The sequence below is a fragment of the Kwoniella pini genome, chromosome 1, assembly GCF_000512605.2.
Source record: "Kwoniella pini CBS 10737 chromosome 1, complete sequence".
NCBI classification, from domain to species: Eukaryota; Fungi; Basidiomycota; class Tremellomycetes; order Tremellales; family Cryptococcaceae; genus Kwoniella; species Kwoniella pini.
The window spans coordinates 726,578-747,402 of NC_091716.1; the positions used below are offsets into that span (position 1 = coordinate 726,578).

The following is a 20,825-nucleotide window of genomic DNA, read 5'->3' on the forward strand; positions in this document are numbered from 1 at the left end:
TCATTATCAATATGTCTTCTCTCGCTCGACCTGCATTCCCTCCTTCCTTAGCTAGACGAATAGCCAAACGACGTCCTATTCCTTCAAAATCCATCCATACTACTTCACCTATACTTTCTATCGCTCCTAGACCCGAACCAACGGCTTTACCACCCTCAACAGCAATATCAGCCTTGATTTCCAGATTATCATTACCATCTAATGACACTTCTCTCCATTCTAAAATCGTCGAATGTTTAACTCATCCATCATATCATGCAGCTAAAAATCAACTTACAGAAGCTGAAGAATTGGAAATCGTACAAGATCCTTCATCTTCTTCATCATCATCATCATCTTCTTCATCAATTAATTTGGAAACAAAAGGTGATAATGAATTATTATCAAATTTAGGTAATTCATTATTAGGATTATACGCATCAGAATATATAACAAATTTATATCCTTATTTACCTACTCAAGCAATTAAAAATGCTATAACAGCTTATGTTGGACCTTCAAGTTGTTTAAGTGTAGGTAGAGAATTAGGTATATCAGTTCAAGGTGGTGGAAATAATGGATCATTACCTGGATTAGGTAAAGGATCAAATTCAAGTGGATTACCAATTAGATGGTCAAAAACATTTATAAATTCAAAAAATTATAAAGAAAATTTCAAAGGTGAAAATATACCTTCAAAAGGTCCTGAAATTGTACCTGTTGCTAGACGTTTTAAAAATTTTACTGAGAAAAAAGAAGAAGAAGGAGAATTAAATGAATTAGAAAATATTGGATATAAAAAAGGAAAAAGGGAAAATTTTGAAGATGTAGTCGCTTCTACTGTTAGATCATTTGTTGGATTAATTTATCAAGAACAAGTGAGTGAATGAGCTACTTTCAAAAAAAACATGTAGTACTAATTTTGATAATTGTTTATTAGGGAATTCACTCAGCACGTGAATTTGTTCATGGTTATTTCTTATCACGTTCAATTGATTTAACTGAATTATTCAATTTCAAAAATCCTTTTCATATGTTATCTTCTGTAATTTCTTCTCATCTTTCTTCATCAGGAGTTCCAATTTCAAAAAATCAAGGTATAATTGAAAAACGTTTATTAGCTTCAACAGGTTTAAATTCACAATCACCTTTATTTTTAATTGGATTATTTTTACCTTCTGGAATTAAATTATCAGAAGGTTATGGAAGTTCAAAATCAATGGCAGAATATCGTGCTGCAAAAAATGCATTATTAAGTTTATATCTTATTAGATCTGATTCAGCGGAATTTAGTAATAATAAAATTCAAAATTTACCAAGTACTTTATATTCTTCTACTTCAACGAACCAACATAACTTTTTATTTAATGGAAAGATTTTAGAAACATCTGATGAATTGTTAGAAAAGGAATTTAAAGGATCAAATTGGGGTGGAAAAGAAGTTATAGCTGAAAGTAGAGATTTAAAGAGGACTTTATAAATAGTTTATAATTGTCATGAGGGGATTGCATTATGCATATCACATATTTTACAAAGGAATGATATGTTGTCAGTGGTTTAATGCCCTGCATCGTATGTAATATCAGTCGAGTCTATAAAAGGCATCATTTGAGTGTTTATGACAAGATTAAATCTATCAATGTGCATATGAATACATGATATAGTACAAACTACATTAACTAAAACAAGATTAAGTCAAATAAACGATCAGCAGTTATCAGGAATTAATTTATTGTATAGTGTAAGGATGTGAGATATTGGATTGAAAAATGTTGTAAGATAGACTCACAAGTATACAACAATGATTTTATGAAGTCGTTTTAAATAGCCAAGCCAAGCTAATGAGTTCATTTCTGAGGTGAAATTAATCTTTCATCCAAATCGTCTTGCATCAAATTTTCAATTGCATTTTCCAAATTATCGATTCGTTGAGTCATTTCATTCACTATAAATTTGAGGTGAGCAAAAAAAGTAAGGAATTATCAATAGAGAACATCGAGTGAGGTGAGATTGAAAGGTATAAGACACTCTATTAGATGATCTCGAAAGAAAGGGCATGTGCATGTAAGAGGTGTTAGATTGATTGACTCACTTCGTGATCTACAAAAAGCATTGAGTGTAAGTGAAGGAAATGATCATAATTGCGTGATTCGATGGAATTTGAGCAAATCGAAAGATTAACTTACAAGACTTGTTCACTCATTTCATCAAATCTAGTCTCTAATTGCGTTAATAGATTATCAACCTGAAAATAATCAATGATATTTAAATATGTAAGTTTGATGCTTTTTGAAAATACCCTCAATATAATCCTGATGATTTACTCACAAATCCACATAATTCTCCAGGACTAACTAAATCTTTTATAGTACCATTATTGATTGGTGCAGAAACTTTAGAAGGATTTGATGAATTTGGATTATCTATATTTAATAATCTCTTTATTTGAGATGAAGATGAAGGTACTAAAGCTGCTGTATGTGATTGTTGTAGATCCGTTGATTTACTTGACATTCTGAGTTATGTTATTCAATTGAGTGTGTTGTGGGTAGTAGTTTGGATATGATGGAGATATAAAAGATCAGATAAAGTGTCGTTGATGAAGCGAAATGTACATTCATCTTATATTGTTTGGTTTTGGTTTTTTCACGTGTCGCGTTTTGGAACTCTTCAACGTTGACAATACACTTATTTATTCTAGTATTCATTCCAAATAAGCATACATACTCACAAGCCCAATATATTCCGCTACGTATCACTCCATGAATAGTGTATTAAACAGATCGAACCTGAGGATTGGCGTATTGAGATCAGTAACGACCAGTAGTAACATTCTTCTCGCTCCATACCTTTTCCCCTAGACACATATACAATCTTTCCAAACCGCTTTGATTGGCTATGGAACTTGTTACACTTTCAGTAATATGACAAATTGTAGCTCTTCCTCCTTCCATTCTGGCTGACATGCGATTACAAGCAAACTGCCTTTCTGCTTAGAATCATTTATTTCGAGGAAGACGTAAGAGAGATTGTAGTGAAATTCTACTGGGTTTTCCGTCGTTATCGAGCTATCAGAGCTCTTTCGCTCTTTCGCTCGTGAGTAATGAGCCACACAGGTGGTCAAGTCATTAGAGATGCGCGTTTCATAATTACAAGTGCAGCTCTAATATGAGTGGTATTTGGCATTATCGGTTCACCAGCTGCATCATCTTTCGATTCACTTGCTGATTTAGGAAAAGGTTCAATCATTGATATGGGTTTCACCACTTTCGCTGTCAGGGTTGTCCTTATTTATGTAGGAGTAGGAATCACCTACATGCTATGACATGCATTTCCATGTCCCGTTAGATTTTATGGCCAGAGTATTGTTGTATTCTACGTCTGGCTTGTTATTCACTGACGATTTAGGTGAATGTTATGACGCAATTTAATTGTACGGTGCGAATCTATGTATCATTCGGCGTGGTGGAGGTCAACTTGGTCATCTATCATTGGTAGCTTATCTCTAAAACACTGGATACAATTCACTAGCAAACTTCTATAATAATAGCGCTCATCTAAAAACTAAAGAATAGATAGCTTTATAGAAAAAGAGAACAAAATGGCTTCACTTGAAAAAGTATCTTCGAATAGAGTTTCTACAGGTTATTTAACGAAATACAAATTCCCTTCTTCATCCTTAGGGGGACTTTCAACTCAATTCAACGTATTCATTCCTTCTTCTGCATCAGAAAATTCTACTGTACCAGTATTATTTTATTTAGCAGGTTTAACATGTAATGAAGATACTGGTGCTCAAAAAGGAGGTTTCCTTAATACTGCTGGTGAAGAAGGTATTGCAATTGTTTTCCCTGATACTTCACCTAGAGGAGCAGGAGTAGAAGGAGAAGATGATGATTGGCAACTTGGAACTGGTATGTCACAATCATCATTGTCTATAATGATCCTCGACAACTTTATACGATCTAATCCACACCGAGACCGCTTGAGAATATTCGTTTCGTAAAATGGTAAACAGCTGACATATCGCCCTTTTGTGGTTGTATAGGTGCTGGATTTTACCTCAATGCAACTGCTGAGAAATGGAAGAAGCATTATAACATGTATGATTTGGTAGTGAAAGAGCTGCCTGAGGTATTGAAAGGGGCTAATCTTGGCTTGGTGAGTTTGTTTTTTCGAATTGAAGAATCTTGATGATTCTGTTAATTCACGAAACGTCTTTTGCATTCATTTAAAAAGCTAATAAATTAACAATCAGGACTTTTCACGATGGTCGATCACTGGTCATTCCATGGGAGGTTAGTAAAATCTGAATTCAGAGTGAAACATAATGGCGAATTGACCGGTTTCTGACAGGTCATGGAGCATTATCGATTTACTTGAAAAACCCAGGGTTGTTTAAATCAGTTTCGGCGTTCGCACCAGCATGGTAAGTCCACGAGTCTACATTTTACAAGCACCGTATGACTTGCTTTCCGAATTGTCTTCTGCCGAAATCGGATAGCCCATATTAACTTCGGGTTTTTCTGTGTAGCAACCCCTCAAAAACGCCATGGGGAATTAACGCATTCACAAATTACCTAGATTATAAGACAAGATCTTCTCCACCTTCAGAATGGCTTCCTCATGACACATCACACCTTCTACAAAACTACAAAGGGGATGTCAACATACTAATTGATGTTGGAACGGAGGATGATTTCTTGAAAAAGGGACAATTGGAACCTGAAAGTATATCAAGTCAAAATAAGAAAGGTGTTGAAGTTAGATTACAAGATGGGTTTGATCATTCATACTACTTCGTGAGCTTCATGATTTGGCTACGAGAGATATCATATCATCGTAGTGGTATGGCTGACCATAAATCTTAATTGTTCCAGATTTCGACTTTCGCTCCTGAGCATGTAGCTTTCCATGCTAAATTCCTGAAAGCTTAATGCTGATTGGGGTCAGACAATGAAATCACCTTATTCTGTCATAAAGTTCAGTAGATATGCAGTAGCGTAGCATACAATGCATGCTAGAGCTTTACAACTTTATGGGATATCTAACCTTTACAATCCATAGTGACCTTATTAGCGAGTGCGGTACAAAATTCCCGGTCCAATTCTAATCATCTATACAAGAGGAACTTCCACTCTCAAATCCCTTAATTCGGATCTAACAACTCTTCCATCTTTGACAATACCTTTTACAAATTTATGAGGTTCATTAAATATACTAACATCTTCAAGTGGATTTGCCGAAAGTAAAAGTAAATCCGCAAATGCTCCTTCTTGAATAATACCAATTTTACCTTGCATTCCTAAAATTTTAGCTATAAATGAAAAAATCATCATTAAAATCAGTATATTCATTAATCTGGTTACTCTATTTATTATGAAATTTTCTGCCCGAAATACATGAAATTGGATTTAATTAAAACTCACCTCCATTAATTGTAGCTTGTTTAAGTATAACATCATCATTTAATACTTTTTTTCTTAAATCAAATTCACTTAATTGAACATTTTGCATTGAATTAAAACAATCTGTTCCAAATCCAATATTTACACCTAATTCATGTGCTTTTTTAATTACTTTATATCCACCATTAATTACTAATTTTAATTTTTCTCTTGATTGAATTGGAATCATAGATTCATAAGGTGGTTTTGAAAGTAATTCTTGTACAATTAAAGTAGGAGTTAAATGAATATTTTTTTTGGCCATTAATTTTAATGTATCTTCATCTAATAAATGTCCATGTTCTATACCTCCTATTCCACCTTCAATTGCATTTCGTGCAGCAGGTGAAGTAAAGCAATGAGCGGCTAATCATTACAATGTCAGTGAACTCGCTATCGTCTAACTTATTTATCTTTTTACTTACTGACTAATGTGCCTTTCTAAATTCACGTCACCCAATCAGCTATAGTTTGCAAACGCTTAAAGATGCCCTGACTCACCATCATTCGTACAACATCACAAATGGCTTTGATTTCAGCTACGGTAAATTGTTCACTATCTAATTTATCCGTTGGACTTGCAACACCACCCGATGAGCAAATTTTAATATGATCGGCACCTTGTATCATACACATCAGCAATATGCATATAGAAAACGCCATGTTGTATATGAAGTAAGAGGCTCAAGGTATACAACTCACCTGCCCTCATCATTTTCCTTGCAGCTCTCGTACATTCTTCAACACCATCAACTACAACACTATCTCTTCCTGTACCGTTTGACGAACAACATCCAGTGATGGGCTTATCAGAATCAGCTCCATCATCTCCATGTCCTCCTGTTTGAGACATTACTGGACCACCTTGAAATATTCTTGGACCAGGTATAAGCCATTGTTCTGTAGCATTTTTGTAATGTCTATTTGCACCTCCAACATCACGAACTGTAGTGAATCCTCGCCAAAGCATGCCTAAATCATTTCACTATTAGCTCGGTATTCGGTTAAATCTTGGCTATAAGTCAAAGGCAGATAAGATGGAGGTATACCTTTTAAAACATGCGTAGCAGCTAAAGCAGTTTGTGTTTCGGAAGATGGTACAAGTTGACCATTCTAAATAATCAATCTAGCTCAGTATACCGTACGACTTTTGGCAATTAGGTAAAGACGGCTTACAGGTTGACCAGGTGAAGCTGTAAAATGGGTATGTACTGCTCACATAGAAGTTTCAGCTGAATGTTAGATATATTACACGTCTGAAGGTGGCTACACGGATCTCTAATCCTGAAAGAGGATACAAGGGAAGGTTCAAGGTGAAGTTCCGAAGAATGACTCACCGTCGATAAGACCTGGTGAAAGAAATAATCCTTGACCATTAATACTTTCCCAACCTTTTTCCTGCATATGACTAGCTACAGATTTCGAAATGGATTCTATTTTACCATTCTTAAGTTTCACTGTCATAGAAGGCAGAATCTTGGAATTTTCTACATCGACAACATTGATTCCTATGATTCAACCACATATCAGCTAATTCAGGCGACTTCATAATAACATGGTGATCTGTCCAAAGGGGTATCCGGATCAACGAACATAGTGATACTCACCGACAAAGCTAAGGGGGACTTGCTCAGGTCTAATCCAAGGTGGAGTTGAGAGATCATAATTTTCTGGTACGGGAAACTTTAACCAATGAGTAGGTTGCCAATTATAAGCTGATTTATCTGATTCTTTCGAAATCGCCTCATCTACCAATTCGAAAGACCCCAAAGTCGATGTGATGTCGTTCGATGTCATTTTGTTCAAATGAAATCGGTCAGATTCGGGTTGATCAAGCTGATACAGAGTAATCTAGGTGGGCTTAAACTATGTAATCACAACAGAAGATACATCTGATTATATTGTATTTTCGGCTAAATCGCTCGTGGATAGGTAAACATGCGATACCGTTGTTGCATCGGATTTGACCGAGATAGGGAGACTTCACGCGGTGACAACCGGTAATGTTCTCATCTTCCACTGATATCACCATCGAGATTATTTATCCTTCGTATCAATTCCAGCGTTCAGTGCATTACTTTTCGATCTGATTGCAGTCACTATTTGGTGTCCTTTCAAAGCATGAATAACTCGTGGACCAATAGCTTTGAGGTAATTTGAGAAGTAAATTCAAGGACGAGATCAAAAAAGATGGATCCTTATCAGTCAATGTCCACCTGTACTAACATTTGAAGTCCACCGGCATATCGTTATGACTAATAAATCGGCTCATGAAATATAAGACCAAGTACAATCAGTTCGAGAAGGCAAAATGATAACGTCCAGAGGAAATCGAATCCCCGTCTTCTCAACAGAGGCAATCGGTTATAAGGAAACCAATCCCCTTGCGGGGAGTCTTGAAGGTTTCCAAACCATTTGCTACATTTGAAATGCATTGACCAACTATGCTATGGGCGCATTTTTTGAGCTGTATGGGAATTTGTGCTGCTATATGATATGTGTGGAAACATGTCCAAGTTGGACGAACACGAACAGACGGGTTGAAAGGCCAATCGAAACATTTTGATCGGGTAGGAAGCTTTTGAGTTGGTAAGTGCTCTTCAGAATCGCTTCTCGATTTAGGGTAAGTCCTTCAATGAATCGACCGCCCTCTTTTCGGCGTGTATATCCGAGTCGTTCTCAGAATCGAGGTGGGGTACGCAGTAATAGGAGGAAGCACGATTGATCGCAATCATAAGCGAACTTCGCGCCCAGCTTGATTGTATGTTCTTATGAAACGGTGATTCTATCCTGTCATACCCACTCAAGGTCCGCAGATGAATTGCCCATCCTAGGAGAGCTGAAAGAAAAGTAAAAAGAAGTTACACCCGGGGTATTCGACCACCCATCTCCTATCTAAACACTTAGTTACCCCCACCGCCCCATCAATCGAAATCGATAGAGCATCTTGAGATGGGAGATCCAAAGGCATTCATATTTCGATAAGGCGCTTTAACGCTTAAGCTACGGGTGTGATATGTGGATGTAAGTATTGGATTTACAGTATATAAGGGAGATTTTTCTCTCTGTTTCCTGGATCTGTAGTATAAAATGTTTGTTAGCTATAACAGCCATTTTAACTGTTAGTGGAGCTTTGGGGAAACCGAGGAAAAGAAGTGAGTTGTCATCTTCAGCTAAGCCAAGCGCTGCCTCCTTCACAGTCAACGTGTACGTCCTGCAACCTGAGCCATTCACATGATCTAGTGTAAGCAGCTTAAGCATAATGAAAAGATAACAAACCCAGAACATTATTTTCGAATGGTTTCTAGAACGTAGTGATCGAGCAAATGTGACGTATACAATACATCCCATATCCGGAAGGAACGGAGTTTGACACAAATTAGGTGGCGAATCAATGGTGACGTCATTAAGTCAATGATCATCCTTTTTTAGCTTTTTAGCGCAGCTTAAATGAAATCTTGAGTGAATCGCGTTATGAAGAATATATAAACAAGTCATTTTGTAGGAAAATCTTGGCCCCACTTGCATACTCTTGTTAAACAAATTACTAATAAATTTATTAATCGTCAATACAACTCACATATTATCAGATACAATGGGATTATTCGGATCATCAGACCCAACTGTTAAAGCTGAAAAAGCTATCGCTAAAGGTGAGTTTTAGTTAATCGCGGAATAAATCACGATCATTCGTCTATCTGCAGAACTCTATTTTGGCATTCGGTTTGCCACCTTGAACGACCTTGGAAGCTGACTATAATATAATGCACTGGTAGAGGCCAAAGTCGAAGATAAACAATTGCGTCAAGCTGAGAAAGATTTAGCCCATGCTGAGAAATCAGAGACCAAGGCTGCTAAAGCCGAGACTAAGGCTCATAGTGCTCAAGAAAAGGCAGCAAAGGTAGAACAGAAAGCTGCCGCTGCTTTGAATAAAGCTAATCACAGTGAGTATCACCTTTGATGCTACTCGACTTCTCCTCATCTATCGTTTCATCATCATCAACGCATACCTTTTATCCTGCTTCCATACTATCACGGCATCGAATCGGTGTGCATACTAATCTGATCCTTTTTCATAGAACACGATGACACTGTCAATCACGCCAATGCTGCTGTCAATGATGCCAACCGAACTACTAGTGAACATCAACGTCTAGCCCAAGAGGTGGCTCAAAAAAAGGCTGCTCTCGAGAATCTGTCTCAACAGGTAAGCCAAAATCTATCACAAGCACTGTCGCAAACGCATACATTTACACAGCATGCTGATATACCTTCTCGTTTTCGCAGCATCACCACCACGAACAGACTCGAGATTCCAAATTGAAGGAACTCCACGCTGCACCAGCTGCAACTGCCGCAAACGTAACCAACGATTTACGAACTGGGGAACACGTCACCCCACAAGGTGGAGTTGGCGAACATGGTACTACGGGAGCTTTCGATCAAACTCAAGCCAATGCTGCCGGTGTTCACGCTGGTACCGGTGCTACTGGTGGAGCAGGATTTGGAGCTTCAGGTGTACATGGTACTGGTGCAACTGGTACAGGATACGGAGGTGAACAAGCTGGTTTGACTGAAGGTCAAAGAACCGCTAATGCTGTTAAACACTTGTAAGAGTCATATAATTTGGATAGATCAGTATAATCAGATTTGTAGTAAGGATATATATGCATGTAGCGAATAATATTCAAGAATGCGAGTGTCAGTATTTGTTTTATCGGGTATGCACCCGACACATTTCTCGGTTACAAAATCCAATCGAAAATAAAAAGTGAAAAGACAAAAAAGTCATTCTGAAGATGAAATGAACCTGAAACGCGCTTTGATCGGGGTTTTGTATATTTGATCAAGTAAAAGGGTTTTATATCATTTTTCCGAGACAATATTTAACGCTTTGACCATCTACTCCTCAAGGATATCTATGCATACTGATGGTATGTGCATGTATCTCTCGCATCTTCGTCATTAGGATCATTTTCACAGGTATTACGAGAGACAGAAACAATAGCATTTCCACGCTCGATCGGACGTTTCATGTTAGTGTATATAAAACCCTTTACCCACATTATTCTCTGAGCATAAGCACAACAGAATCAATCTACCGTACTTCGTATGGTAGCCATACGAATCTGCTTTGTCCAGACTCTGGTACACCGCCTTAGGAACGGCTAATCGATCTTCAACTGGCTCATTAAATCCACGAAAGATATGTGGATGTCCTTTATGAAACTCGCTTGGACCTATTTTCAACATTCGACACACCTCACACAATTCTCTACAAGTATGTTCTGGATTTCAGCTCGCATGAATTTAGATTAACATCATCATTTGTGCCTCTTTTCTCCTCCTTTGTACGCCAAGAATTTATTGTATTGTCTGCACGAGCATTCAACATTGTTTGTACCTTATAGCCATATTTTTGATTGATGGTAGATGAGTAAGGAAGCGCAAAGGGACAAACAGTTGATACAGAACTGCGAAAGAGTCAACTCCTCTCCGCCCTACCTCTGACTACTGGCTCAGTATAAGGAGGTTTCATCATCATATGATCCCTTTTCGGACCGTAAGGAGGCTTCCCTGTATAAGCCCATCGATCATATCGGAGGTAGTATGCTGGAGGATCGTGCATTCCCCTGCCATGATGAGAAGAGGAGGAAGTCAATGCAAAATCAAGTTGTATCATATATATCCTTTGCATATCTTATTCTCTTTGAACTTCTTCCACTCTTTTCCCCCTTTCTTCTCATCGATTCCATTTTTATCCTCATATATCTATACCAGTAAAGCATAGAAAGATCTGGTAATCAACTTTAGTCATTCATTCAATACCAGTTATTCGTACAACCTATTTACATATCACATCATCATCCCTATATCCCCCTGGATCCTCCACCAAACACTCTCAACAAGAATCGAAGCAACGAAATAGCTTGGAATTGACAGAAATCGAAAACTCAAAAAGTTACTAACATAAAAATCAAAATCCAAAATGATCTTCACAAAAGTCGCCATCCTTTCCCTATTATCCCTCGCAACTTTCGTTCTTTCTTTACCTACTCCAACATTGAACAGCCAAGAAGGTCTTGCCAAAAGATGGCATGAGGATCATAAACGACATCATCCATCTGTAGGTGAAAACGCTAGACCTTCTCCAAGTGTTAGTGGTAGTGCTCAACGAAAAGCAGTAAGTCTAACACAACTACCAATGCGGATCAGGGATTTTCATCCGCTGTACTCCTTTGTAAATTCAATTGATATGGGTCCTTGTTCAGAAAAAGCCTATCCCTTCCTCAAAATCGATTGACAGTGGTCAACCTCAACTTGGTTCGGCTGAAGATTTGACTAGATGTCCAGCACAAAAAATGGCTTGTCCTATATCACCTATGACTGATGTTGAATTGGCTAAATCGAATGCTGATACGCCGTACGAGTGGTATGTTACTTCCTTCCTTTGTACCGTATATTTCGGTGTTCCTTTCGATCACTGAATGAACTGCTGACATCCGTTTTCGTTCCTCAGTATTTTACCTCAAGAAGATTTGTATTCTTGCGGGGGGTGTACTACATTAGGGTGAGTGAACAATGATCTCATCAAAACTCGTCAGTCAGAAGCTGATAGAGACGTAATTTAGTACCGGTCTCGACTGTACCGCTATCCCAGGTGTATTATCAGTATCCTGCGCTATTGGTACTTGCAATGGTAAGTATTTTGGTCATTCATTATTTTGGTTAGACAGCTAACATTGTTTCTATGACTTACAGTCTACTCATGCAAATCCGGATTCACCGTTACTTCGGACGGACAAGGTTGTGTAGAAGTGACAGTTCCTGCTTCTTTCAATGCCACGCTTATATCAACCAATCAAACGTTTATCACCAATACCACTTACACCGTCACTTCTCCAGTTGCGACCGATGCACCAGCCTCTTCATCCGTAGAGACTGCTGCATTACCATCGCCCACGGTGTGATCTGAAAAGATGAGAGAAATTCTGGATTTCGATTAAGATGGACAATAGTTGAATTTATGTAATTGGGGATATTCCTCATTATTTCAATAGCTTTATAACACTTCGGGCGTATGGGACATTATATCTATTTAATTCTTCGACATTTGCTTGGTAGACATATTCTTCCCTTATTCCTCCCTCGCGCTTGTAGTCTTCATAGCATGACAACCTGTCCTCAGACGATACTCTTATTTTGTAATAACGATCTATAATGTTAAGCGAATGGAGTGAACAATTAGTGTTGGGATATAAGCGCGTCACTTTATAAATACCGGGATTAAATTCGGATGATCGGGAAGATATCCCGCGATATTATTACTATGGTGCAATAATATTCAATCGAATCAAAAAACGAATAAACTACACTACTCTATCCTTCTGATTAGATATGCAAACCCTCGTTTAGATAATCTTCTTTTCATATCGAACTTGACTTTATTCCATTCACTTTGGATTTATCTTACTATCATTTGATTCAGTCTCGTCTCTTTGTAACGGTTTCTTTTCTTGTGTTTCTGCCTATTCATACATATATAGAATTATATAGAATATACTGAAAAATGTCCGCTGCTGCCGCCAACCCTAAACCCGCTACTGAGCTCAAAAAACCTCTTCGTGAGTACCTCTGCCATTGTCGCGTGATGACAATATTGCATCTCAATGCGAACACCAATACATCTGAATGTTTACGACTGTCGCTGATATGTTGTACACATAGCTCTTCCTTTCGCGTACACTTTCGCATCAGGAGCTATTGCAGGTAAATGATCCTTCGTTTCATGTGTCGAAATTAATTTAGGCTAATATCATACTTAATCAGGATGTACCGAATTACTCGTTAGTATTACGATTCACCAGGTAGAACGTGCAGGACTGATGAGAGACGAGTTTCGTGAAGCTTCTTTACCCATTAGATGTAGTCAAAACTAGACAACAACTTGATACTGCCAAAACCAGTACTGGTATGATCCAGACTTTCAAAAACATTGTAGCTCAAGAGGGTCCAGGTCGTTTATATAGAGGTATCTTACCACCTCTTTTCATGGAAGCACCAAAGAGAGCTGTCAAGTGTGAGTAAATTTCTATTTCATATCCCTGCATAGCATTTACTGATACTCTGATTACTTTCAAATTCAATCAGTTGCTGGTAACTGTGAGTCACCTCTGATTCTGGTATTCCCGCTTTCTATGATCTTCATCGAATGAATTGTGCTAATGGCCATGCTGTACAGCTTCATGGGGAGCTTTCTTCACTAATAACGGTCAAAGAAAGAACACACAGACATTAGCAATTGTGACTGGTTGTTTCGCGGGAGCTACAGAATCCTTCGTCGTTACTCCCTTCGAATTGGTAAAGATCAGATTGCAAGATAAGAATTCGAGTTTCAAAGGTCCTCTTGATGTTGTCAAACACTCTTTCAAAACTAGCGGGCCCTTAGGGTGAGTCAAAGCTGCCCTTCCTTTCCTCTTAGCAGTGGTCGGGATTGACGAGTATTAAAGCAACTGATGCTGAGTTACCGCTGGCTAGATTATACCAAGGTATGGAAGCTACTTTCTGGAGACATTGGTGGTGGAACGGTGGTTATTTCGGAGCGATCTACGGTGTAAAGGGTCAATTGCCAAAGGCTACTGTAAGTCTATAACAATATTTTGAGGTTATGTTGAACATTGCTGATGTCCTATAATCTGCTCATAGGACAAGAAGGGTGAATTGTTAAATAACTTAATCGCTGGTACCGTTGGTGGTTTCGTTGGTACTGCCTTGAACACCCCATGTGAGTTCAGCTATCCTACTGATTCCGTGTACTATAAGCTGACTGGGCTGTTGCTGTAAAGTCGATGTTGTCAAATCGAGAATTCAGTTGCATGGTACCGGAGAATGGTAAGTGTACGGCATTCTTACATATCAGGCATATCGCTGATCATCGCTTCGCTCTATATGTAGGACTTACCCCGCTCTTATTCAAGTCGCTAGAACGGAAGGTCTGGGAGCATTGTACAAGGGTTTCGCCCCTAAGGTATTGCGTCTCGCTCCCGGAGGAGGTGTATTATTATTGGGTAAGTGAAGTTCGCCTTAAAGAGAGACCGTACAGCTGACGAAGGCGTGATATGTAGTTGTTGAGGCTTTGTCTACTGTGTTCAGAGGTTATCTCGGTCCTCCTTACATTTAAAGGGCATGATACATGCATCGGATTAACGGGACATCGTCAATGCAAACGGAATGTGCTGTGATCGTGTGACTAATGCTCCTATTATAGTGTCAGAGACTGATATTATATATAACATGATATGATACATAATTGGAGATTATAACGGTAAAGACTAGGCTAATAACTACAGTAAACATCAATGTCCTTTTTACTAATTACGACATATTGGCTCTTTTAAGCAACAACAACGTATCCAATAGCGAAGTTTTGCTTGTCAGGAATTGGCCCTCCACCTTCGAAATTAGTAGCGACTAAGATGGAGGTACCGTTGATATTCTTAGGTAAAGTGGTAGTACCCATACCATCACCACTCTGAGTGAGAGGTTGAGCAATGGAGTAAACATCTCCTAAGAAAGTGATGTGGACATCACCTCCCAAATAAACGGAAGAAGAATCCCACATGACGGTGATCTCGTCCCCTGGTGAATGAGGAGTAGAACCGGATGTAAAATTAGCCATGAGAGGAGGGATTTTGTGGAAATTGATTGGAGGATTGGATGAAGGACAATTAAGGAATGGCGCAGCTAAAGAATAAGCTTGAGAAGCTGTCAAGGGCGTATCGAAGTTGACGGCTATTTGATTATTCATGAGATCAGTCTGATACACAAGAAGTATGAAGCATGAACTAACCGTTGAAATAATCAAGACCTAAATATTGCCTCAATAAAGAATTTTGTCTAGCTTCGTTACCTATGATAGTACCTCCAGTCTGTCTAGCAGGACTATCGGTAAGATCTGATTGCAAAAGATACTATCAGTCATGATTGCTTTCTTGATGATCATCAGGGGAAGAAATAGACTTACTGGCTATACCACCTATAAAAGCACCTTCACCAACAGTAGTAATTACTTGACCGACTGCCAGAAGGTCATAAGGAGTAGTTACTGGGAAAGTATAAGTACAATTTTCGAAACCCATACCAGCTGCTTCACTAAATCACAAAATAATTATAAATGTATCAGAAATGCTGAAATAGTATTTTTACGATTATTATTGTGATTATTTACTCACTTGAGAACTGTAAAATGAGCGATTTCTTGATCTCTAAATAATTCAAGATAATGTCTAAATCCTTGATATCCTGCTTGATTAAAATCATCATCTGTAAAATTCTTTAATCCTTGATTCCAGTAATTCAATTCAAGTGATTCTAAATTTCTTGCAAGGTTAATACTAATCATCCATAAATTAAAATAAGTCAAAAATATCAATTAAATTAGGGAATCTGAGAATGGAAAAAATAACAACCCACATTTCAAAATCTAATCCTTGTAATCCTGCTCTTTTGTATTTACTAGATCGAACGATTGGATTGGCCGAAACTATACCCGCGAGTACTGCTACCAGAGTTAAGGAAGTCTTCATTTTGATATGAGTATTCTTGAATTCAGTATAATTCACTTGCGCTACGCTTAAAACAGATGAAGGGCGATAGTAGTTCTATGCATCTCGATGTCAATGTTATTTATACTTATACATTAGCTGTATGATCAGGCATTACGCATTACCAAGATCGAGAGTAACATGACATATTAAGTGATGTACAGGTTTCTGGGATTTTGAACATGAAACAGAGCGTCATCGTACGTCAGTCTCATGTACTTGAGCTATGCAGTGAGACAAAATCATTTCTTCTTATTCAAGTGTAAGAAGGAATTCCACAACGATCGAGATCAGAATCCGGAGAATAATTACGATAACTCAATATGTTCCTTGAAAAAGTATTTTTAACCTTACAACTTATAAGTGGCCGCGTGGAAGATTCTGTATGGTTGATATGGTGAAAACGTGTTGACCATCATAGCTATATGAAAATCGCATAAAAGCTGTCCATTCCAGCCAAAAGGCGACACCATACTGCTAAATTTTATTCTCGGTACTCCGGCATGAAGTCCTTAATTCTTCTAATGTAGCAAGAAAGGAAAACAGAGGTGAAAATCTATCTTTGGAATCACTTAGCATGGCGAGATACCCAAATAGACCTTGATGGGCCTCCACTGGGGCGCAGATCGATCGAACATGAGATGAGGGTGATCTAGGATTTTACGGCGATTGCCGGTCTCTCTCCTTAAAAAAAATTGCGATTTGGGATTTTGCGTACCGTGCGTGGTAGAAGACTCCCTTATAAGTGTAATGTAGATTTGAGGAGCTCCGTTGTGAGGAACAAGCTAAGTTTAAGGACGGTTGTAACAGGCAAGACTGATTGACCGATATACCAAATCACTAGAATCGATAAGTTGGTATTACTGAAAATGTCCGGTTCATAATTGGCAATAAATGGTTGCTTTCTATGCAAAGAGAAAATACCAAATTTTTGGCCTTTTAAGCACCACTTAGAGTCAAATTATTTGGAATTATGACTGAAGGTTCTGAAGGGCCGATTCCCGCTCTAAAGACTGGCTTAAGGGACCTCCGTGACGGAGTGGAGGTATCACCTGGTTTAAATCTCGTAATATTTCCCTCTTTTGCCTGGGATCTCATTAAAAAAAAAAGTTTCTTAGTATCCCCAAGCTTTTTTTGTTTTCTCATGACAAGACAGACGCTTGGGATTTCCTTGTCTTCCATGTGAGAGAAGGAAGGGATTTTAAGAGTACTCGATTTAGCCAAGCGTCTGTTACAATTTACGCTAATAGAAAGGTTTGATTTGGTACCTCAGCTGCTTTTTGGATAATCTTTCGGACCGGATTGTACTGAACTATTTCACAGCGGCGTTGATACTGCTGCGAATTACGATCGTCTGTCCACTACTACCAAATCACACACTTCCTCGCTCTCTCGTCAGAATGCCTGATACCTCCTTAAGCGAAGCTCTGTGCCGGAAATCACGTCTACGGGATCTAGGGAATACGATCGGTTTCACTGTGAATAAGCCGGCGGTAACGAAAGACTGGAAAATTAGCTAGGGTCACGTTAATACCACTTTAAGCAATTCTTACCGCGGGGTCTGGGAATATCTGAAAGTACGTGTAACAGTATTCTAATAATACCAAATTTGGCCCCAAAAAACCAAATTTCAATATCAAGTTTCGTACAGTACGTACTGCGGCAATACCATTTGAATCCAATGCCGCATCGGTTAATTGCAGTACGTTATCCTTTTCAGCTGTACCTTCCCGTTACTTTTTTGCAAATCCTGTCTTTGCTAGGTCCAAGTCACCCTGCTTTTACCCCAGATCAGCAAGCTACAGGGAAAGGGCTGGAGGAAGACACAAAATTATCCCGCCGGGAGATCGACGCCTCTCACCTCATGCAAGCGGTACCTGTTTTGCTCTGAGTCGTACTTCATGTGATCTTCCCCAAATACTGATACAGGACTTGCCCCTTTCAGAGCCCCGACTTTTAGATCAGTTCCTGACAAGCAGAAAACATGACGGTAGTTTAACCGAAAAAGAAAGGAAAAATACAAACGGCGGTATTGCCCCATGGGTCCAGAGCATTGCGCGACGTAGAAAAAAATGGGACAACCAACTGTTAAGGGGTCACCGTGTCGATCAGAGCTATCCAGAAAAAAGGTATAAAGAGGGGCTTGTTTTACGAAAGGAAGACTCGTTTCTCTTCCCCATCATCTCATCTTGTCTTTTCAACAAATTCCAATCCTCATACAACTCCTCACCCTTCCTCTTCTAACCTCTATTCATCTTAAAAAACCAAAATGGCAGGTGGTGCAGTAGTCTCTGGCGGTAGTGGTGGTAACCCACTGCGACAGGGTTTCATTAGACGAGAATATCGTGAGTGATAGTTTTATGTATGATGCTGCTCTTGTTGTGAGCTTTTGCTGATAGCTATACCCGTACAGTTTGGGCTTTCATCCTTGTCACTTCTCTTTTCTTCTTGTGGGGTTTCGCCTACGGTCTCCTTGATGTGCTTAACAAACATTTCCAAAATGTATTGGGTATCACCAAGCTTCAATCAACTGGTCTTCAAGTCGCTTACTTTGGTATTGGTTACTTTGCGTGAGTGAAACTCATCACCATCTTCAGTCTGTGGCTTCACGTATTGACAATCCCCTGTCACACAGTTTCTCCCCTGTCGCCGGTGAAGTCTTGAAACGACGAGGATACAAGACAACTATTATCATGGGTCTCTGCCTCTACTCTTTGGGTGCTATTCTTTTCTGGCCTGTCGCTAAATTTTCCGTCAACACCAAGAACCCTCATGCAATCTTTGGTGGTTTCGTCATCTGTACCGCAGTCATCGCATGTGGTCTCGCCACCCTTGAAGTTTCCGCCAATTCTTACGTCTCCGTCATGCCTCCTCACAACGTTGCCAACTTCAGATTACAATTCTCTCAATCATTCAACGGTGTCGCTTCCTTCACTGGCCCCCTTATTGCTTCCAAGTACTTCTTCTCCGAAGCAAACAAGAACAATCTCAGTAACGTCCAATGGGTCTACCTCGCTGTATCAGGTATGGGTGTAATGGTCGCTCTTGCCTTCCTCTTCACCAAATTACCGGAAGTCTCTGAAGAAGCTCTTCAAGCGGAAGCTGAAGCACTTGCCGAAGTTCACGGTGCCGACACTCAAGCCGACAAGCCTTTCTATAAGCAATACCGAGCCATCACAGGTTTCGTTGCTCAATTCCTTTACGTTGGTGCTCAAGTTACAATTGGTTCTTTCTTCCTCAACTACACATACGAAAATGCCAAGATCGCCGATTCAAGAGGTTCTCAATTACTTTCCTACGGTTTAATCATCTTCACTGTTGGTCGATTTGTTGGTACCGCTCTCTTATCAGTAATCGCCGCCCCAGTCTTGCTAGGTGTCTACGCCATCGCATGTGCTCTACTCTCCATCTTGATCGGATCTCTTCATGGTATGAGTGGAGTCGTCTGCTTAATGCTTGTCATGTTCTTTGAATCAATCATGTACCCATGTATCTTCGTCTTGGGTACTTCTGGACTGGGTCGACACACTCGAAGAGCCGCCGCTTTACTCGTCATGGGTGTATCTGGTGGTGCCGTTTTCCCTCCTATTCAAGGTGCTATCGCCGACAAATTCTCAACTAGAACTTCTTACTACCTCGTCGTACCTTGTTTCGTATACATTGCTCTTTGGGCCGCATACGTCTGGAACAAAGATGGTAGAAGATTCGGTGTACCAGCCACTTCTGATGTCGAACGAGAAGTCGAAGCTGCCGCCGGTGGCGCTGTTCCTCCCGCAGCTGTAGGTGCTCTTGGTTACACACCAAAGGTAGAGGAAGAGAGATACGAATCAAAGGATGTTATCGAAAACATTGAAAAGGTTTAAGTGGTTTCTACCTCTTATTCACTCATTAGTCACAAATTCTCTCATGGATAAGGATAAAACTGGGATTTCAAAAATAAAAACATTTCGTTCAAAATGGGTTGACGATTTGGTATAACTTTTATATAGTTAAATGTAGCTTCTTACGATTTAAGTGATGTCATGCATATACTTACTGTTCAATATCCCTGTTGCAATAGCGCAATATACGTATACCAGTGTTTAAGCTTATAAGTCTCACTCACACTTTATACCGCAGCTACTGGTCATTAATCCTTGAAGCATACAATAAGTTGGAAAGCGATTCCAAACCCGAGTACTAGCAAATGGGATCGGTTTTCGAAAGGGATCACATCTGGTTGTATTGAGCTGTTCGTATTCTTTTTGAGCTCCCATGGCGGAATATTTGGGATATGATCTGTCATCATCCTGCTCTGTGTGGCTGCACGAGTAAACATCCGGATGGCGCCACCGTTTCTGCAACCTTACTCTAGCGATAACCCTTACACAAGCAGAGGGAGAGAACTTAGCAAACTCCAGACCAGCAATGAGACGCTACACAATTGTGAACAATTCACAACTCGAACGATTACCCAAGGGGGGGTGGTCGTGGTCTATAGTGGCGGAGACTTTCAGCAGAACAGATCGAGCGGCTTTTCTGTTCAATCGATATTAGTCTAGATATGTCGGTTGTTCAACAAGAAATCCAAGGCCGGATGGTGTAGTTGGTTATCACGTTTCCTTTACAACTTAGCTTGTGATCGGAAAAGGTCGGGGGTTCGAACCCCCCTCTAGTCATATCTTTTTTGTTCATCCGGAACCAAGATTGCCTTTTTTTTTTAAAAATCTTCGACAATGATGCCTTCCACGGAGTTTCTGCTGACACCCAAGAATCCATGCATTATAACACTTCTACACATCCTTGTCCTATCGAA

At 39.3% G+C, this 20,825-nt stretch overlaps 9 protein-coding genes and 1 non-coding gene across 10 annotated transcripts; 7 read left to right on the forward strand and 3 right to left on the reverse strand.

Annotated features, from left to right (window-relative positions):
* Positions 1 to 11: 11 nt before the first annotated feature.
* On the forward strand, positions 12 to 1,459 carry I206_100282 (mitochondrial 54S ribosomal protein mL44; the record flags this gene model as incomplete). Its single annotated transcript, XM_019152817.1, has 2 exons — positions 12 to 857; positions 920 to 1,459. The coding sequence occupies 2 exons, from the start codon at positions 12 to 14 to the stop codon at positions 1,457 to 1,459; spliced, it is 1,386 nt and encodes a 461-aa protein (XP_019014955.1).
* A 367-nt stretch (positions 1,460 to 1,826) lies between these two features.
* On the reverse strand, positions 1,827 to 2,493 carry I206_100283 (uncharacterized protein; the record flags this gene model as incomplete). Its single annotated transcript, XM_019152816.1, has 4 exons — positions 1,827 to 1,924; positions 2,072 to 2,079; positions 2,166 to 2,224; positions 2,308 to 2,493. 4 exons carry the CDS (start codon positions 2,491 to 2,493, stop codon positions 1,827 to 1,829), a joined length of 351 nt encoding a protein of 116 aa, XP_019014954.1.
* A 1,087-nt stretch (positions 2,494 to 3,580) lies between these two features.
* I206_100284 (S-formylglutathione hydrolase) lies at positions 3,581 to 4,916 on the forward strand (the record flags this gene model as incomplete). Its single annotated transcript, XM_019152815.1, has 6 exons — positions 3,581 to 3,893; positions 4,028 to 4,140; positions 4,238 to 4,277; positions 4,336 to 4,408; positions 4,514 to 4,781; positions 4,860 to 4,916. 6 exons carry the CDS (start codon positions 3,581 to 3,583, stop codon positions 4,914 to 4,916), a joined length of 864 nt encoding a protein of 287 aa, XP_019014953.1.
* Positions 4,917 to 5,096: 180 nt separating this feature from the next.
* Positions 5,097 to 7,223, reverse strand: I206_100285 (uncharacterized protein; the record flags this gene model as incomplete). The annotated part of the gene is made up of 8 exons (XM_070202165.1): positions 5,097 to 5,296; positions 5,409 to 5,792; positions 5,924 to 6,046; positions 6,129 to 6,398; positions 6,476 to 6,539; positions 6,603 to 6,637; positions 6,764 to 6,934; positions 7,034 to 7,223. The coding sequence occupies 8 exons, from the start codon at positions 7,221 to 7,223 to the stop codon at positions 5,097 to 5,099; spliced, it is 1,437 nt and encodes a 478-aa protein (XP_070058266.1).
* Positions 7,224 to 9,021: 1,798 nt separating this feature from the next.
* I206_100286 (uncharacterized protein) lies at positions 9,022 to 10,040 on the forward strand (the record flags this gene model as incomplete). The annotated part of the gene is made up of 4 exons (XM_019152813.1): positions 9,022 to 9,079; positions 9,203 to 9,370; positions 9,506 to 9,633; positions 9,714 to 10,040. 4 exons carry the CDS (start codon positions 9,022 to 9,024, stop codon positions 10,038 to 10,040), a joined length of 681 nt encoding a protein of 226 aa, XP_019014951.1.
* Positions 10,041 to 11,415: 1,375 nt separating this feature from the next.
* On the forward strand, positions 11,416 to 12,397 carry I206_100287 (uncharacterized protein; the record flags this gene model as incomplete). Its single annotated transcript, XM_019152812.1, has 5 exons — positions 11,416 to 11,610; positions 11,699 to 11,859; positions 11,947 to 11,997; positions 12,059 to 12,126; positions 12,189 to 12,397. 5 exons carry the CDS (start codon positions 11,416 to 11,418, stop codon positions 12,395 to 12,397), a joined length of 684 nt encoding a protein of 227 aa, XP_019014950.1.
* A 599-nt stretch (positions 12,398 to 12,996) lies between these two features.
* On the forward strand, positions 12,997 to 14,607 carry I206_100288 (uncharacterized protein; the record flags this gene model as incomplete). Its single annotated transcript, XM_019152811.1, has 10 exons — positions 12,997 to 13,051; positions 13,155 to 13,196; positions 13,257 to 13,273; positions 13,335 to 13,506; positions 13,669 to 13,876; positions 13,965 to 14,067; positions 14,133 to 14,211; positions 14,273 to 14,318; positions 14,382 to 14,494; positions 14,552 to 14,607. 10 exons carry the CDS (start codon positions 12,997 to 12,999, stop codon positions 14,605 to 14,607), a joined length of 891 nt encoding a protein of 296 aa, XP_019014949.1.
* Positions 14,608 to 14,820: 213 nt separating this feature from the next.
* I206_100289 (uncharacterized protein) lies at positions 14,821 to 16,012 on the reverse strand (the record flags this gene model as incomplete). The annotated part of the gene is made up of 5 exons (XM_019152810.1): positions 14,821 to 15,218; positions 15,277 to 15,381; positions 15,451 to 15,578; positions 15,659 to 15,820; positions 15,900 to 16,012. The coding sequence occupies 5 exons, from the start codon at positions 16,010 to 16,012 to the stop codon at positions 14,821 to 14,823; spliced, it is 906 nt and encodes a 301-aa protein (XP_019014948.1).
* Positions 16,013 to 18,299: 2,287 nt separating this feature from the next.
* On the forward strand, positions 18,300 to 19,893 carry I206_100290 (uncharacterized protein; the record flags this gene model as incomplete). Its single annotated transcript, XM_019152809.1, has 3 exons — positions 18,300 to 18,375; positions 18,444 to 18,600; positions 18,666 to 19,893. The coding sequence occupies 3 exons, from the start codon at positions 18,300 to 18,302 to the stop codon at positions 19,891 to 19,893; spliced, it is 1,461 nt and encodes a 486-aa protein (XP_019014947.1).
* A 707-nt stretch (positions 19,894 to 20,600) lies between these two features.
* I206_100291 lies at positions 20,601 to 20,688 on the forward strand. Its single transcript has one exon. It is a non-coding gene; the product is annotated as a tRNA-Val (tRNA).
* Positions 20,689 to 20,825: the final 137 nt, after the last annotated feature.